The sequence below is a fragment of the Aspergillus neoniger genome (genome assembly GCF_003184625.1).
Source record: "Aspergillus neoniger CBS 115656 unplaced genomic scaffold BO87scaffold_6, whole genome shotgun sequence".
Taxonomy (NCBI): domain Eukaryota; kingdom Fungi; phylum Ascomycota; class Eurotiomycetes; order Eurotiales; family Aspergillaceae; genus Aspergillus; species Aspergillus neoniger.
The window spans coordinates 20,843-38,672 of record NW_020291134.1 but is presented as its reverse complement, the minus strand read 5'-3'; the positions used below and the strand labels follow the sequence as shown (position 1 = coordinate 38,672).

The 17,830-nt window shown below is 49.3% G+C and overlaps 7 protein-coding genes across 7 annotated transcripts; 4 read left to right on the top strand and 3 right to left on the bottom strand.

Annotated features, from left to right (window-relative positions):
- Positions 1 to 345: 345 nt before the first annotated feature.
- Positions 346 to 3,088, top strand: BO87DRAFT_394244 (calpain-like protein; the record flags this gene model as incomplete). The annotated part of the gene is made up of 7 exons (XM_025625110.1): positions 346 to 777; positions 848 to 1,034; positions 1,085 to 1,349; positions 1,399 to 1,659; positions 1,709 to 1,814; positions 1,862 to 2,053; positions 2,108 to 3,088. The coding sequence occupies 7 exons, from the start codon at positions 346 to 348 to the stop codon at positions 3,086 to 3,088; spliced, it is 2,424 nt and encodes an 807-aa protein (XP_025482724.1).
- Positions 3,089 to 3,977: 889 nt separating this feature from the next.
- BO87DRAFT_301208 (uncharacterized protein) lies at positions 3,978 to 4,838 on the top strand (the record flags this gene model as incomplete). The annotated part of the gene is made up of 3 exons (XM_025619153.1): positions 3,978 to 4,554; positions 4,580 to 4,581; positions 4,686 to 4,838. The coding sequence occupies 3 exons, from the start codon at positions 3,978 to 3,980 to the stop codon at positions 4,836 to 4,838; spliced, it is 732 nt and encodes a 243-aa protein (XP_025482723.1).
- A 1,045-nt stretch (positions 4,839 to 5,883) lies between these two features.
- Positions 5,884 to 7,719, top strand: BO87DRAFT_328016 (uncharacterized protein; the record flags this gene model as incomplete). The annotated part of the gene is made up of 4 exons (XM_025620204.1): positions 5,884 to 6,031; positions 6,103 to 6,372; positions 6,474 to 7,447; positions 7,540 to 7,719. Coding segments are annotated over 4 exons (1,572 nt in total), but the record flags the coding sequence as incomplete, so codon positions are not given.
- A 307-nt stretch (positions 7,720 to 8,026) lies between these two features.
- BO87DRAFT_422876 (uncharacterized protein) lies at positions 8,027 to 8,449 on the top strand (the record flags this gene model as incomplete). The annotated part of the gene is made up of 3 exons (XM_025627139.1): positions 8,027 to 8,044; positions 8,115 to 8,249; positions 8,315 to 8,449. The coding sequence occupies 3 exons, from the start codon at positions 8,027 to 8,029 to the stop codon at positions 8,447 to 8,449; spliced, it is 288 nt and encodes a 95-aa protein (XP_025482721.1).
- Positions 8,450 to 8,535: 86 nt separating this feature from the next.
- Positions 8,536 to 10,070, bottom strand: BO87DRAFT_456336 (uncharacterized protein; the record flags this gene model as incomplete). Its single annotated transcript, XM_025628715.1, has 2 exons — positions 8,536 to 9,828; positions 9,888 to 10,070. Coding segments are annotated over 2 exons (1,429 nt in total), but the record flags the coding sequence as incomplete, so codon positions are not given.
- A 2,292-nt stretch (positions 10,071 to 12,362) lies between these two features.
- Positions 12,363 to 15,877, bottom strand: BO87DRAFT_373680 (transcription factor domain-containing protein). Its single transcript, XM_025622606.1, has 8 exons — positions 15,553 to 15,877; positions 15,393 to 15,475; positions 14,259 to 15,239; positions 14,001 to 14,209; positions 13,819 to 13,951; positions 13,537 to 13,761; positions 13,330 to 13,485; positions 12,363 to 13,268 (listed from the first exon to the last, which is right to left on the bottom strand). Exons 1-8 carry the CDS (start codon positions 15,637 to 15,639, stop codon positions 12,401 to 12,403), a joined length of 2,742 nt encoding a protein of 913 aa, XP_025482719.1. The 5' UTR covers positions 15,640 to 15,877; the 3' UTR covers positions 12,363 to 12,400.
- Positions 15,878 to 16,106: 229 nt separating this feature from the next.
- On the bottom strand, positions 16,107 to 17,572 carry BO87DRAFT_328008 (lactoylglutathione lyase GLO1). Its single transcript, XM_025620203.1, has 5 exons — positions 17,447 to 17,572; positions 17,313 to 17,369; positions 17,212 to 17,247; positions 16,436 to 17,146; positions 16,107 to 16,351 (listed from the first exon to the last, which is right to left on the bottom strand). The coding sequence occupies exons 1-5, from the start codon at positions 17,514 to 17,516 to the stop codon at positions 16,176 to 16,178; spliced, it is 1,050 nt and encodes a 349-aa protein (XP_025482718.1). The 5' UTR covers positions 17,517 to 17,572; the 3' UTR covers positions 16,107 to 16,175.
- Positions 17,573 to 17,830: the final 258 nt, after the last annotated feature.

The window sequence follows — 17,830 nt, the reverse complement described above, 5'->3', positions numbered from 1 at the left end:
ACATATGGCTATATCGCGCAAGGCTAGCTACCCCCCGGCGGCGGCAAAAGCAGTGAGAATCAAGTATGCCTATTGGCTAACGTTATTGGCGGTGCTTTAGGGGCGCTTTGATGCTTACCAGGGTCAAGCAGGTTAACTATGATTTGCTCAGCCTCGGATAGAGACACGAGGGGTCCTCGAGGACTCCTGACTATTAAGGCGGGGCGTGTGCGCTGAAAATGCAAGCATGAGTTGAAGCATTGGTAGTTATCCTCTTCGTGTTCATATTCCCTCGTCCGGTTAATTATTCAACTACCAAAGAGTGTCTTTTTATTCTCGCCGCTCATATAATAAATAACTCTAATCATGGACTGCGACGACCATCAAGACTTGGTCTATACCCCTCCTCCTTCCTCACGATCAGAGAGTCGCATGCGCAAAAGGCCAACCCAGCCACCACAGGAAACAATGCAGCAGTTCTGGAATGGCTTTAATTCCAAATTTCCAGGTTTGGTTCATACAGTTCTACCAGACAATCCGTATGCGCGCAACAAAGCTGCCAGGACGCCCTCGGGTGTAGTCCAGGGACAACATGCCTCAAAGTCGTATGAGCAGGCTCGGGCGGAGTGTCAGCGCGCTGTGGAGCGTATTGCAAGGGAATGTGAGCGATTGAATCAGAAGTACACCGATCCCCACTTCGACATCGAGGTCGACTTGAAATGCCGGAGGAGGAATTATTTAGAAGGTTTGGATGAGGAGAACCTAGAGATGCTTCCACGGGGCGTCAAGAGAGTAACGGTAACGATATCTTGGCTCGAGAGTATGGTCCATGAGATGAGACACTTGCTGATGGAGTTATCTTCCGAAGGAAATATTCGAGAAACCGGAATTCTACATTAACGGGCCCACTGCCTCGGACGTTCGTCAAGGTCGCGATGGCGACTGTTGGTTCATGGCTGCGCTGTGTACCATGGGCAACAAACAAGGGTTGATCGAGAAGATCTGTGTCGCTCGCAATGAGAAAATTGGAGTGTATGGGTTCTTGTTCTACAGAGGTGAGCTATTGTCCGGATTGAAGGGCATTAAAACGCTAATCTCCTCCTAGACGGTGAATGGCAGCAATGCATCGTGGATGACAAACTTTATCTTCGTGCCGCCGATTACGACGAGTCTGTAGAGGAACGATCAATCTGGGATGATATCAATCGAATCGATACAGAGGAAGAGTATCGTAAAGTTTGGCAGACTGGGTCGCGGGCTCTTTATTTCGCTCAATGCGCAGATGAAAATGAGACCTGGCTGCCGTTGCTGGAAAAGGCTTATGCTAAAGCTCATGGCGACTATTCCGCCATTGAAGGCGGGTTTGTTGGGTAAAACAGTCCCAGATACCTATTTCACTCAAACGCTAACAATTTCCAGGGAGGCGCTCGAGGACCTCACCGGGGGTGTGACATCTGACGTACTCACCAGCAACATTCTGGATAAGGACCGGTTTTGGAAAGAAGAGCTCATGCACGTCAATCAGGAGTTTCTCTTCGGCTGCGGCACGGGCATATTTGCCAACTGGCTGGAGCCGGAATATACTGGGCCTCCGAGAGATAGGAAAGGGATCTGTGAGAACCATTCATACTCGATTATGGAAGCGAGGGAAGTTGATGGTCAGCGTTTGCTACGGCTAAGGTACGTATAAGCACTTTTCTACAATAGAAAGATAGCTTACACGATCCAGAAACCCCTGGGGTAAAAAGGAATGGACAGGAGCGTGGAGCGATGGCTCCGAGCAATGGACACCAGAATGGATGGAGAAACTGGGACACAGGTTTGGCAATGACGGCGTAGGTCACCCACATTCCTCATTCGAAGCTATACTCACAATCACAAGTTCTTCTGGATTTCCTACGATGACCTCCTCAAGAAATACCAACACTTCGACCGAATCCGTCTTTTCAACGACGACTGGACCGTGACCCAGCAATGGACGAGCCTGAATGTCCCATGGTCGGCAACGTACCACAGCACAAAGTTTGTACTAGATGTGAAGACAGCTGGACCTGCCGTGATCGTTCTCTCCCAGGTGCGCACAACCCATAACCTCAACCCTCCTAACTCAACTAACCATACCCCCAAGCTCGACGAACGATACTACAAAGGTCTATCCGGCGAATACGACTTCGACCTCAAATTCCGACTCCAGAAAGAAGGCGAAGACGACTACTTCGTTCGCAGCCACGGCAACGAGCTAATGTGGCGATCCGTTAATGTCGAAGTCGACCTCGAAGCCGGACGCTACCACGTCCTCATGAAAGTCACAGCATACCGAAACAAAGAGAAGCTCCCTGTCGAAGAAGTCGTCCGTCGACTAGCTCCCACTCGGCGCAGCAAACTACTTCAAATCGGCCTTTCCTACGACCTAGCGCACGCAAAGGGTATCGTTCACGAAACCGAAAAGGAGAAACGAGCACGACAAGAACGCGAAGACCGGCGAAAAGCAGCTGAACGCAGGAAACAGAGAGAAGAGACTAAGGAGAGATTGCAGAAAGAGTGGGTCCGGGCGAGGAAGCTCGAAGCCAGACATAAGAGACTCGATGCAAGACTCGCTACTAAATATGGCAAAAAACAGCAACAACTTATCAGGGAAGACAGCCCGTCTGAGGAAGTTGTTCCCGATGGGCCCGTGCAACCACCCGTCAACGAACTTAAGCTCCCTGGGAAAGCCTCTATACCTTCTGTCTCACTTGAGGACGGTCATGTCCCGGACCACTGCGTTCGAAGCAAAAGCAAGACTTCTCTATCCGTCCGGGTCAAGAAGCCTTCTTCAGATCATGCTGCAAACGCTGAATTCCTGGAGGGATTCGAATTTGACTCTGAACTCGATATGTCTTCTGACGAAGAGCCAGTTGAAGAAATCCGCACACCAGTCAAATCCGTTAGCAGCGCCGGCGAAGGCGATGCCAATAGCGATCCATGGAATGCCGTCTGTGTGGTTGGCTTGCGGGTTTACTCGAAAGATCCTCAGTTGTCTCTGGAGGTTCTGCGTCCCGTGCCGGAGGATGATGTCGAGGCGTCACTTGACATGGATGACCCGTCGGCGAGCGCAGCTACTGAATGAACGTGAAGTTGTATAGGCAATAACCGAATGCGTGGGCCCATTTCTGTCTGTATTTACTCTTGTTCCAAGTCGTCTCAAAAAGCTATCAGCAGACAGTCTCTACAGTGTACGTAAAGAACATCTACACGTCTGTGCTTTCCAGCAAGGGGTGCTACATTCGTAGGATGATATGATCAAGCCCTAAGCGTCAACAATTAACATCACCGGTTAACATATAACACTCATCCATCTCTCTCTCGTCCATTAGATCGCTCGGTCGCTTCTTAGGCCCAAGAAATTATGCATAACACAGTACGACACTCTCATAGGTATGGATCTTTCAGGTGGCTTAGAGATGTATGTTAGAGCACTGTTCATAGTTGTAGCCAGGCACCACAAGATCTTCTAACATCTCTGCTACCTACGCGGCCACTCGCCTCATAAAATCGAACCCTTCTCTACCTCGTTTTGCGGCACCTTGAGAAGGTATGATTGTGATGGATCCTGTAGCGTAGTCACACACAGACGCATCAAGGAGACACTCGTTTATCAATAGCGAGTGTTACGACTTAACTGTTCTTTCGATAGACCCCCCGTTGTGGAGAAGACATTGTGCAGCTGATTTAAACTGTAATCCTTGGTTTACTTGAATGACATGTCGGCTTCTCATGTGTTTTATGTGTTATGAGTGGGTATTTCGTAGTAGTATCTTGAATCAGAAACACTGAAAGTAGAACTGGGAGTGAATTACTATGTGACTTCAAGTATATATAGAGAGAACGAGTAATCTAAAGTCCGTTCTTCTCTCCAGATTCGACTACTTTGCAATCTTTTTTAGCAGTTTCAGCACAAAAAAAGACGATAAGATCTCGAAACGAGAGCTGGCTCTCTATAGTACAGACGAATCATCATGCAGAACGCTCAGCACGCTCAGCGGACCGCCCAGGCCCTTCCGTACCTCCTGACATACGACCAGTGTCCTGCCATTCAGGCGTATCTAACGCAAATTGCAATAAGTCAGGGGGCTTACGAGGAGGTAGTTGACCACGCATGGTTGAACATCCTCGCTCATTGCTTCGGGACCCCCGATTTTGCTCTTGAAAGGGAAGCGCTTGTCGACCCCGGCAATTCGAACAGAAGGGCTAACGTATCTGTAAGCCATGTCAGGAACAACGTCCTAGATAAGGTCATCGTGGTTGAAGCCAAGCGGCCGACCATGACGGAGCCGACCACTCTCAAATGGAATTCGGTCCGTCAAGAGCTTCAGGACAATATGGTGACCATTAGGAGCAATGCAACAACCGTGCAGACCATGTACGGAATCGCTGCAGTTGGTACACGAGTTCGGTTTTTCTATTTGCCTATAAATGGAAATACCCTGCTTACCGACCGTAGGGATTGGGCTCCCGGTGCTACGGTGTTGGATTTGAGTGCCGATGCTTATCGGATTCAGAGTATCCTTCGTTTGAAAAAGAGCACGATTGAGGGTCGAGGGAACAATTACTGAGGTAGTTGTTCCTGCTTTGCTACGGCAAATGGGGCTGGCACTTGGGACATACTTCTTTTTCCTTTACCATGACTACGGGCTTGGTGTCGTCGCTTGTCACGTCTGTGTCAGTTTCCCCCCTGTTCGGCTGGACCGAACTGGGGCACCCTCTTTCCGGCTTGTCCGGGAGCAGAGAGCTCCGGTATTGGGTCGATGTTATACAGAGAGGTCACCTTCATGTTGTTCCTTCTTTGGTATGCTTCAGTGGTGGATACCACCGTGTAATGGGGACCACGGATATGTAAGTGGGATGAGAAACATACTCTCTATGCCTGCGATATTCAAACAGCACAAGAGACATCCGCTTCTGGAGAAATATAGCATTTGAAGGTTCTCTATAAGCCCGTACCATATGAAAACCAATTCAAGTAAGTCCCATACCATGCCTACTTGGACGGGAAATAGAGCAAGTACTGCCAATAGAGGCTTAGCTGATTCAGAATGCGAAGCCTCCCACCAGCAAGCTTGTAATCGCAAATTCTGTGCAGGGAGGAAATGGGCTAAGGATACTTAAGAGAAAGTTAGCAGAGTATGTACCAGAGTTACAAAATGGCCATATCAATCATCTGTACTAGGTTTTCAGTTTCTTTATCTGCCACGAAGGAATAATAACAACATACATAAAGGGAAAGGCTTCATTATATCCGACCTTGGTGGTTTATATCAACTGCAATTTATCACTAGCAGGGGCTTCGATTGGAAAGAGCGTGGAAAACAATGATTAACTTAATCTACGCGCCTGTGAACCGATATGAGTGGTCTCTACTGTGACAGAGAGGGCTACAACAAACCCAAGCATTCGTGTATACATTGCTAATTAGCAGTGGTTTGGGGTAATGCGAAGCAATGTATTTGGTCTTATTGGAGGGATAGCTCGAATGTCCTAACTGACAATAACGACATACTCCAACTACTTCACATTACGAACCCGCTGCTTCAGAAGTTAAGAAATGTCTGCGACGCAGACGAGGAGCCAGGCGAAGTGGTTTTCGGGTAGCGCAACCAGTCCTCCGTTTAATGCCCTCCATTAGATACATTTCAGTGGCCCAGATGGGGGTCCAAAACCCAAATAACCGGGCCCAAAGGTCAGATCTACCAAGGGATCGATGTGAGTGACCGGAATATCGCGCCGCTTGCCCTGACTCAATTATGATCTATACGGAGGATTGCACATCCGAACTGACCTAGGGCCTTAAGAGTATTTCCTCTACAGAGCCACCCAACAACAGAAAGAGACATTGTACTTCCTAAGATTACAGCACATCAAATCATGTCCCGTCCACGTTGGCATCCCCCACGAGGCTTGCAGCCTAACATGCCAATGAAGCCTGATTATTATCTCAACGGCACACAATGCATACTTTGTGGGGACTTTTTATACGACAACAAGGGCGTGTGGCGTGCCCCCTATCGAGCCCGTAAGTAAATGGCGGGATTGGGATTTCATGGGGATACATCATACTGACTACCGTTCGACGAACAACTACAGTCTATCAGGCTGCTGGTTCTATCAAGTTGAGTGGCATCGGCTACAGAAAAAATTCCGACCCTCTCAAGGTCCCCATAGACCCCGAAAACCGCTGGGACACCACCGGGAGCGATTTCTGCACGGTGTCTGACCTGCCGTGTTGGCCACGAAATATATATTTCTTCCATGAGATATGTTGGCAGAGGTTGGCACAGCATTTCGCAGGGGACAATGTTGATTATAGTGCCCTTTATGATGTACTGAAAAGACTTCCATTTCCGGCTGGATATGGTTTGCCTGCCTAACTCCCTTGCACAACATTTCATTGACCTAGGGGGGGGAGCACATTGACCAATTTCCATTCTTCAGGCTGATACAGGTCCAACTCATAGGTGCTTCGTCGTATATTCGTTACATGGATGGTATCGAGCCGTATCAGGCACCTCTCCTGATACACCTTCTACAATCCAAGCGAGAACAGCCTGAATGCGCAGCTGAAATCCAGAACAAGCTCAAGAGAAGTTGCAATGCAACTGACTGCTTTAGGCGGCTTCCTGTCGAGCTAATCGAGTTACTTGGAGATTATCTATCAACGCGGGATTACCTTAATAGCCGTCTTGCATCACGATCCATGGGTATGCTCTTTCATCAACAGAAATTCTGGAAAACGCGATTCGATATCAATGGAGAACGTGGATTTTTAAGCTATCTCGTGAAGGAGCATCAGAATAGGGATGTTGACTGGCGACTGCTATATCACAGTACATGTACACTCCGATGCAGTCGGCTTTTCGACATAACGATCCGACTTTGGGAGACCAACCGATGGATAAGAGAGGCTGTGATACACAAGTCCAGAGGCCCATTCGCATCATTCATGGACTTTGGCGGACGTGCATTGCAGTACTATCATAATACCATGTGGCCGGAGACCAACTATCGACAAACCGTCAAGATCCCACCCGATTTGATAAAGATCGGAGTTTCGGCATTTGCAGATTTTGGCGACCAGGTGGTTACCATCCGAGGCCTGGAATTGATTCGAGCCAGCGGGCCGAGCATCCTTCTAGGGGCAAAAATTCCGGGATCGTTGGTGATTGTGGAAGAAGTCGATGATCACGGTGGTGGCCGACCCGATTGGGCTGATGATCATGACACGAATTACCGCTTCCCGGGAGCTGAGGTGATATTAGACGCGCAAGAACTACGGGGTTTCATGATCACGAACACCGTGAATGGGCAGCTAACCCATTTTCAATTGATCCGAAAAAACGGTTTCTCGGCGCCTATTGGTGTCGATTTCCTCAATGGCGCTAATTACGTATTCCAAATGGATGAGATTGTCAACTTGGTTGTGGAGTTTGACGTGAGTGGGATACGTACCCCTTTCCGTCACACCCTGCAATAAATGAAAACTAGCGTGTTACAAACATTCAGATGGCTAACGGTGCTTGACAGGTGAATATGGGTCTCAGAAAATTGGGCATTGAGGGTTTTGGGAGTAATCCGAAGGCGAAAGAATGGGAGAGGGATGGCTATTACAAGTCCATGTATAATGATGCTGATGATGATGATGACGACGACCCGCAAGAGGAGGGCGACAACAACGACTACACCGACGACGATGAGGAGGATGATGAATGAGTTCCAAAGCCTCATAGCCAACCTCGTCTGTTCCCAATGGTCAACAATAGGGAACCACTATGAGCAATAGAATAGGATCCACCAACACAAGTCAAATGCTAACAATACTCAATAGTTTGTAACACAATGCATTGTTCGATTTTCTATTGTGCTATTAGAAGAATAGTCACTGATATCGTTGTGTTAGTTGCAAATCCAAGAGTATAAAAGATCGTCGTAGCCCGTAGTCGGACATAGTTTTTTTGTTGTAACAATCACATCCTTCCCCTCCCTCCAAGAAACTAAGTCCTTATTAACAACGATGGAGCGTCCTACCCAAGTATGTCTTATCTATTCAAGAATATGAACTACATTATAAGATATGATACTAATCTTGGCGGCGTGCATAGGCCATCTTTCACAACGCCGTTTTCCTCGCGGGGAGTTTCTCTGGGGCTGGTCCCCGCAAACGTGCCCGGGTTGAGAAGCCGAAGAAGCCTGCCAAAGAGCAGAGAGACATCACGAAGATGTCCGCCGCGGAGAAGGTAATATCAACTCGCCTTAAAAAGATAAAGTCAATATAAGCATATTCTAATATATGGATCTAAAGAAGAAGGAGATTGCCCGCCTCCGAGCCGCCATCAAGAAGGAGGAGGAGGAGCTAAAGAGGAAGGAGAAGATCGCGGCCCTGGAGGCCTCAATTCTGGCTGATGAGGCCGACGACAAACTTATGATTGAAGAATGAGGCTTCCTTTTTGTTTCCTTTTCCTAGTTTTCCTTTGTTTTTTTTTTTTTTTTTTTTTTTTCAACGTTAAAAACAATCAATGGCATATTTTATCGCCCTATATATCCAGCGTAGCAAGGAGTATACTACGTCTTCAATCCGACGTCTTTTCCCGTAACCAGAGGCCCGCCAATTCCCTTTCATCCTGCGAGTACCGAGTGAGAGTCACTCTCCTCTCGCTGTATCCCTTTTCACGCCCCCAAAAGCAAGATCTTCGCATGACATCGACCATGTCATGGGCCTGCTGTAACAACACACTGGGCGTTTTATTTCTCTTTGTAGAGGACCCTTTGTGCTGCCTCCCTTCCGAGTTGCCGTTTTGGTCCTCAGATTCAGGCACAGCTTGAGTAAATATTCTCACCCAAGGGAGTTCCATTTCCAGCCGCTTAACCCCATGGCTAGGACTCTGCCACGCCGGACCACTATTCCCGTAATCGAGACCGAAAGGAGGCCATCGGGAGAGCGCCTTTCGCCGACGAGGAGGACTTCGTTTCGTCTCACTGCCCGTAGACTCTGACTCACTCATGCTATCCTCTTCCCCGATATACACGTCCCAGAAATAATCGATGAGATCATCCTCCGTGGATACACTTTCTCTCGCCTTCAAAACAGGGATCGGGTACTCCGGGCCGGTAAGATACTCCGGAAAGAAACGAGGAACATTCTTCCCTGGCGAGCGAAGAAATAGCAATGGCGACGCAAATGCGTCGAAATATCTCTCGGGAGTGGAAAAGTATTCCTTTCTTGCTTTAAGAAGAGGAATAAGGTCGTGGGGCGCAGTTCCTCCTCCGCGGGGGCCTTTTCTGCTACTGCTGCTGCTTGGGACATTTCCATCAGCATCATTGGAGGGCGGTTGTTGAATGCAATGCTCATCAAGCGATGTCCAGTTGCAAATTGGGTCAATGGCCGCTACTGCGTGGATGGATCGTGCTTCTGTGAGGGAAAGCATAAGTGCGAGCGAGCCGCCGATGTGCATACCTAGGATTCCTAGGCGCTGGGGCTGAAGGGTCTGCAGGACCCAGTCGAACCCGGCAAGCGTGTCATGGATGGGTGTAGGGTATTTGTATGGGTTTTGGTTGAGGGTTAGTTCGTTGGGAGTGGCTGGGGAAATACCCAGGCGGTAGTTAACTGTTACTATTGTCGAGGACGTGAAGGACGCTATTTGTGACAGTCGCTCGGCTTCTGCAGTGGGTGCATTTTCGTCACTGTCAGCTGCCTGGGGGATAGCATCTCCAGATGGTAGAGAATGGGGTATGTTGAAGATTGGGCCTGCAGGAAGGTTGATAATAACGCGCTCATTGGGTGGTTTTGTCAGTGAGTTAGAGTTAGGTAGGGTTATTCTTAGTTCGCTATCAGTACTGAGGCTGTATTGTCTTCTGCAGTATATCTATCAACCTACTTGAGTGCTATGGAACCGTTGTTTCCAACTGGAATGTTGACGCTATGGCTGTTATGGGAGAATAATGCGCGTCGCACCCATTTGCTAGATCGTAGACGATCATGTCCATGTATGACACGGTAGCTACATAATACACGAGACAAAAGACAGACTTTTGATGCGGTAGACCTGCATATAATCATGTCATGAAGTGGAAGCGAGACGATGCGAGATAGAGAATGGAAAAGGGATTGTTGAGTAGTAGTTGCAATTATACCCGTTATGGGTCGCAGCTCGGCGTGGTCTAACTTAACTCCGACCGCGTACTTTGAGGATGTCAATAACCATATTCTATGTTTCTACTATTTCATATCTACTGGTAATTTCAGGGTGCATTGGGGCTATCTAGGTAGACAGAGTAGTTCTTATAGATTATTATTAGGGATTATTTGCTAGTGTCTAACTAGTCAGTTAACGTCCAGCTATGTCTTGGCATTATGTGTATACATTACCCCATCCCCAGTTGATCCCTACTTATACCATATTTGCAGGAGGCACATTGTCTGCTTCGAAATCCCGCAAGGGAAAATCACTGCCCAATGAGGGCCTTGCGTTTAGTCTCAGGACTTCATCTAGAGTTCGGGGCGTGTAAGCCCTCTGTGGGGCTGGAGCTGGCCATCTATATACATAGGTTCATATTGAGTTAGCTGTATTCCTCTTGGAAAGCCTCCAAGTGGTACTATACTGGTATAAAGAAGGGGGAAAGAATCTTGTGCCACAGGACACTTCAGTTTGATGTACCTTCTATTGATGTATTTCACGAAAGCGTAACAAGCCATTCCGAGGACCACACTGGTGAGGCAAAGGCCCGCACACAGGGCAGCAACAACTAGCTTGTGCGACATGTCGCTTGATGTAGTGTAGTTACTATGAAGAACTAGTAAAATCCCATAGGATTGTTTGAACATAATCAATTCTCACGGGCAAGGCCTGCACCTTCCCATTCGGGAAGGAAGGCGAAGCGGAAAGGAACTTGTAGACTAACCCCCACTTACCATCATTGACAGTCACTTAACACTGAAGTTTCTTGGAGAGTCGTCTTCTGTTTCTTTTATCTTCCAGCACCCGGCGGTTACAGCAACAGCACTCCAGTATTTTACTGGAATTTATAGCCTCGGCCTGTGGCCATAGCCACCACAGCATTGGCGGTGCAACGATAACAAGCTTAGTATGTTTAAACTCCAAGTCCATGGTGGACACCCATTAGACTGACTCAACTATGTCTCTTCGATCAGACAGCTAACATCTTCTCTACTTCCCCCAGCACGCGTGCCCGCCGGGCCATATTTACCTCCATCAGCCTCCAGGCAACACACACCAACATATTGCCGACACTAGGCAACAAAATGAAAGTTTTGTTGCATGGAGAGCACCAGCTCTCATGCCCAGATGAACGCGCCCGCGAAATCGGGCAAAAGCCAATATATCCACAAAGGGAAATCCTTCCGGCAAGGTTAGCTTCCATATTACTTCTGCGCATAATAAGAAAGGAAAAATACCGAGCGAAACTAACAAGCCACATTTGACAGGACTGGAAACTCTCTTAGCTCCCATGGCTTCATCCCTTATAGGGGTGGCCACCTATGGAATCCCATGCTTCTCTTCGAATAGGTGGCCACCCCGGGTGCCTGTTGCGCCCTACCAGCCCCAATCATTGGAGGAGGCTCAGGCGATGAACCAGCGGCCGAAGAAGGGGTTTAAAGACTTTTTGGGCTTCCTCGAAAGAAAAGGGAAAGAACCTATATCTCCACACCATGAAGTCGAAGGCCCGTCCTGGGCAAAACCCCACCGGCACAGCGGATACTGATCTCCTCCAAACGGATATCCAACAAACGAATTCTTGAAAGACGGGTTAGGATAACCCAAGTACTGGACACAAGCATGTATTTATTAGTATAAATAATATAGTTAATATCAAGCAGGAAGTGGTGGAAGGACGGATAGAATGGTGACGCACAGGCGAATGGTCAGCAACTTGCCATGCTCTTTTGAATGTATGTTATATCTTGCTTAAGTGTGTTTAAATTGTGACAACGGCCTTTTCTACGTCTAATGCATACATGGCTTCCTGTGTTTCAAGTGTTTCCGCGGGTTTCAAGGGATTCGGCGGCGTTCAGGGCCACATTCTTGCTCCAGACGGTGAGGCGCCTGCATAGATAGCATCTTACGTAACGGGCTCTATCAGGTCAAAAGCTGAATAACACTGAGTCGATTTGATTCGAGTATTAAACCGAGTTTACACACAATGCAACGGAGTGTGTTAAGTATGAAGAAGATTACGTGGTGTTGATAAGGAAGGGACCGTACGAAGAGGTCGCAAAGCAAGCGAATGGTTAGGTGAAACCCTTTGGCTTCTAGAACGTTGATAAGACCAGTAAGCTGGGTCGCCAACAGAAATTAGGAGTCAGTTCTATAGGAAAAAAAAGAAGTAGTAGTATCGAACATCATTAAGCTATTTGGCATCTATATCTGTATCATAATGAGGACCCTCCGAAAGTAGCGGTTCCATTAGGCGAATCCCACCACGGCTCAATATCAGTAAGGCTAGGCAGGGTCGGGTCACTGCCATACGTGGTGCTCGTATTCCCCAGGTGAGGGAACCCGCTGTCGCCCAGATTCTCGGAGAGCAGTTGCAAATCTGAATCCCGGATCCAGTCCAATTCCCCAGGCTGACATACGCCTAATTGCTGTGTCGGGTCAGAGGCTGGTTGCCCCGGTCCTTGATGCAACTGAGACTGTGAGTGGTTTAAAGAAAGCCCTGGGGCTGTGATTGAAGACGTATTGTTGAAAGATAGTGGAACAGCGGCTTGGTTCTTCGGAGCTGTAACTCGGGACTTTTTCCGCGAGGCCTCTGCATCTGAAATGCGTCCTGTGGACTGTTGAGAGGAGAGTTGATGACGACTCGTTTGGCGCTTCAGTGCCCCGGAGCGTCGCATGTGCGCTTGCCAGCGCCGTTGCAGACTGACCAGGAAGTCACGGGTGCGTTTGGCGTTTTCGAATGACTGGCCTATCTCATCGAGTGCGCGGAAGCAGAGATTCAAGTAGGCGACCATTTCTGCATTGCTGCTAGCAGTGTCTCCGCCTGGTCGGGAACTTGATATGGTGACGTAAAGGAGCATGAGCGCCGCACTGAAGATCATGGCGACAACTTGGTTGTTCATACGCCGGAATGTATAGTGTTTCTCGTATATATGGAGGAGTCGGGCAATTGCTATTGATGACTCGACGCACATTCGTCGAGCGTGGTGATAGCCGGGCCCTTGGCGTGGACTGCGGGGTTGAATGTAACTCTTCGATACCCAGGGTCGGTGGGTGAAGATGACGATTTGATGGTATTGCATGCTATGATCGTGTTAGTCTCAGATACAAGCGAAAGTGAGGTCGTAGGGGAACGCGAACGTACTGCAGTACTAGGAGGTGAGGTAGTTTCGGAACATTATCATTTGCGAGATCAACGTCCAGACTGGATGGCAGATTGGCCTTCCAAGCGAAAAGGTCATCCGTAACTCTGTGGCAGAGCCTCTGCAGATCATGGCGTGGAATGTCGGAGCAGCCGTATCTGTATCCCGCGTTAGCATTTGCAGAAGGGCGTCGGAAGCCGGGGACTCACAGAATGTGGCCGACGGGCGATACGATCTCCCAAAGAACGGCGAATTGGCGGCTTATCAGTTCATTCGGGTTCCTCAATCCGTTCTCCAGTAGGTCTGACTTCATTGGTAGCCCATACGGGTGCCACATGCCTTCCTTTTCAGCTCCTAGATCGGAGGCAGGCTTTGGGATAGTGATGTCTCCTGCGTTCATTCGGAAGGGCCTTCCCAAATAGAACCCCCAGAAACTGTACCATCGAATCAGTCTTGGTCTAAACAGGTCCACCATCACAGGTGATACTTACTGATCCGCAGTATAGCTGCCCCAGAATGCAATCCTACGTACATCGGCCTCATGGACGCTTATGTCTCCCTTTTCAACGTAAGGTGTCGTATCCAAATGCAGTCCGAGATCAAATGCAAGTCGCATTGACATCCCTAGACACAGTCAGTAACGAACTTGCAGTTCCCGATATGGTCAGCTTACCGCTATAGAGCCAACCTCTGGCATCGCGATTAGAGGATCCCTCGTGCGAGCTGAGGATAACAAGAGCCTGGACAGTCGCAACGCAAGGGGAATCCAACTCAATCTCCAGAAGAGCCTTGGCCCTGTCTGCAAAGAACTCCGAAAGCGATTTTGGAAACGTGATGAATGTCGGATGATACCGGGCTTCGAATGCACTGCCAATGGCGCACCTGGAAGTTGTCAGAACAGGTCACAAATGATAGAGGAGCGGGTATTTACATGGCATTCGTCAGGACCTCCGAATAAAAGGGTGTGTCAATCAAGTCGTTCCTCCATTTCATCCTCGCATCCATATACATATCCTTATCGACCACATAGGTGCTAGGGTTTTGCCAGGTGAAGTAGAGTTCGACAAGGTGGTCCTCGAGGGCCTGGTCAACAGGCTGCCCCACCCGCAGATGGTTCAATATATCCTGTCCGTCATGACGGACGGTCCGTGCATCTGGGCGTTGGCGTTGTTGTGTCGCAGACACGTCCACAAGGTTGAGATTTGAAGTAGCTCCATAAAATCTGAGGTGACCATCTCCGGCGATCTTCAGAGTCCCTATGCGATGCGAAATCTGCTCAATGACATCTTTTTCCGCTTCGTCTTCCTCACCACTATCAGACTCATTGTCTCGGTCCCACGCTTGGCTCAGTAACACGCCCGGTTGTTGAGTGATGTCTGGTGTGAACTGGAGGCTATCAGGACTAGTACTATTCTCGTTAGAACGATTAGAAGCGCCGTCTATGTTGGCGTATAGAGCATCTAAGCTCTCTGCCGTCGGAAGAGTAAACCCCCAGTGTGTCGAAGGATAATTGGCGGACAACCCCGGGTTCATCGCCAAAGGGTTCATAGACACTTGACTTTTCTCGACCGGTGATATGAGACCCTGATTAGGAATTACACTGTGCGATGGAGAGGAGACCTTGGGTACATCCTCGGTGCCACCTAGTTGACGACTCAAAGAAGGGAGAGGAGACGGTGTGTGGGCCGGGGATTGAGTAACGGGTTGGGGCTGCGCATTGTTCCCACTAGACGCCACCGAATCCCTCCTTTTCGCTAGCCCCCGAGGGATTTGCAGGGTATCCAGAACCCTGTTCATGCCCGCCTCATCTTCGGGTTTCATTGGGGGCGGTTCCAACCCATGATCGTAGATGAACTGGCATAGTTGGTCTATTCTTGCGGAAAATAACTCCGTCGCGGCGCGGAGAGACACTCTGGCAAGGGTACGGTCAGCCTTGTTTGGCTGCGCGGATAAACAAAATGACCATCCAGATTTTATCGTAAGACGGTCGATACCCAGGACACGAGAGGCAAATTCAACGAGGCCGACGGAGAAAACAGAGAAACAGCGAGCGAGTTAAACCTACTTCCGCTTATCATCACCGTGTTGGTATTTGCAATCCTTTCCCTTCTTCTCGCAATTGTGGCAGTTCGGAGTGGCACCGTCACACTGGGCGAAATTGCGTCAGCATCCGGGGAACATTATACCAAGTCTGATGATAGGATCCAAGCGAAGAGTTCACATACCCTGATCTTGCTCTCCCGACAAGGAACACAAGCGGTGGTGACATGCTTCCGAGGTGCCCGCTTGGGCTTCTCAGACTGCGGCTGCATGGTGATTTCAAGATTTGTTGAGTTGGTGCGACAGCAGCGCGAGAATACCCCGGGGTGTGGGGGGAGGGTGAAGGGAGATAGGTTCAACGAGGAGGGTGAGAAGAAGAAAGCATCCGGTCACCCAACATCGACTGAGGGCAGTCGGACAGCATGCATGGTCTAAGATGCAATTCAGGGAGGAAGAGGGTCATGAGGACAGACGGAGATGGCGCACACCGTCAATAATAATGGTCTGGAGTTCTTGTGCTGGGGGGGAGGGTCTTAGCCCGGTCGGCGACGATGCTCTGGGGAAGTGTTGGCGATCCTCTGATAGGCGGGCCTCCCTGAGAAGCGGGGGATATCCCCCCACCCAGTGGGCCAATCAGCCTCTCGGTAACCCCAAGCATCCCTCAAGGGAAAGAAATCCCGCGCTATTCGACGCTTTCTTTATCTCTACGAGTACATTCAGCGCGAATCGCGCCTTTTCCCGGCAAATACAACAGTGCTAATATCTTCAGTTTATGTGCGGCAGGCCGGCTAGATACACAATCCCTCTACTACAAGTTACCAGTACGCTTAAGCGCCTCGTTCTGGACAACCTCTACCCAATAGTTATCAGGATCCAAGATGAATGCCACGTACTTCATCCGTCCATCCGTAAGGCGCTTCTTCCAGTTAACGTTCAGAGACTCGAACCGATCACAGGCAGCGTTGAGATCATCGACAGAGACACCTGTAACCACCGGCTGTTAGCGACTCCTCTATCCTCTGCGGGAAACTGACCCATTAGGCGGGGTCAACATAGAGAATGACTTACAGATGTGTCCAAAACCTTGCGGTTCCGTGTTACCGTTGTGATAAACCGGGCCCTCTTGCTTCTCCGTGCCATAGTTCCAGGTGAGTTCCAGCAGACCCTCCCACTCAGAGACCGGGTTGGTGGCACCCTCTCGCTTCTCAGGGTTGGCACCAGGGTAGCCCAGGAAGTAAAGGTTGAATCCAGCATCCTTGTTCTCAATGGTGCGCAGCAAAGTCATTCCAAAGACTTCCTGGTAGTACTTGACGCTAGTCTCGGCGCACTTGACACGGAGCATGGTGTGGTTCAGGCGGTAGGTGGAGGGATCGGTGGTGGTGCCAACATCCTCATTGTGACGGCGGATAATCTCGACCCAGTATCCATCGGGATCCTTGACAAACGCGATGTGACGCATACGGCCCTCGGTAAGCTTCTTCTGGAAGGGGTATCCGGCATCCTCCAGTCGCTTGCAGGCAGCCTCGATGTTGTCCACAGAAACAGCAATGTGTCCAAAACCGCGGTAGGGCTCAGTGTTACCGTTGACCACGCTGTAGTTGGGGTCATTCTCCGTGCCATGGTTATGGGTGAGCTCCAAGACGCCGTTGCGGTCAGTGAAGTGACGGTCACCCTGGAGAGATTGAGGGCCATCGTAGGCAAGGAAGTAGAGGGAGAACTTGTTCTCGGGGAAATCGATCTGGTTAACCTTGTTGAGACCCAGGTACTGGTAGAATTCCACTAAGCGATAGCGACAGATGAGTATATGAGGCACCTCTGAAGCCTACTATGAAAGGCGAACATACAAGACTTCTTCGGGTCCTTGACCCGAAGCATGGTGTCTGTCGTACAGGCACATTGTTAGCTCCAGACCGGACTGATGATCGGGGCAAAGGGAGCCACTAACGGTTAAGCTTATACTTGGAAGTGTCTGTCGCCATGGTTGCGAGGGATCGATTGGTTCCTACATCTCCTGTGGTAAGCTTCTGGAATCGATCCGAGTGGGGAAAGCTATCCTCTGGAAAAGATGGAGGTACGTACCAGGGACGATAGAGAATCTTGGGACGAGGACCCTGAGGAAAGATGAGCGAAAAGCGGGAAGCGAAAACATGAAGGAAGGAGGGGGGAAAGGAAAGAAGGAGGGGGAAAGGAAACAGAAAGAAAGATGGCTTGTTTGGATTAGTGAGCGGCGTGTGAGGAGACCCGAAAAAAAGGTGGGGGTTCCACCTGCCTATGACGCTATCCAAACAGGCCCGCCCAAAGCTTGCATTAATAATCGCATTTCTTTATAATTTCGCATATGTCAATGTCTAAGATTGGCTTCTAGAATACTTTGCGCATCTCCAGATCTATTATATACTCGAAAGTTCTACAGTGTTGTGAGCAGACTTAACCGACGGTGATGATAAGAAATCTGAACCAAAG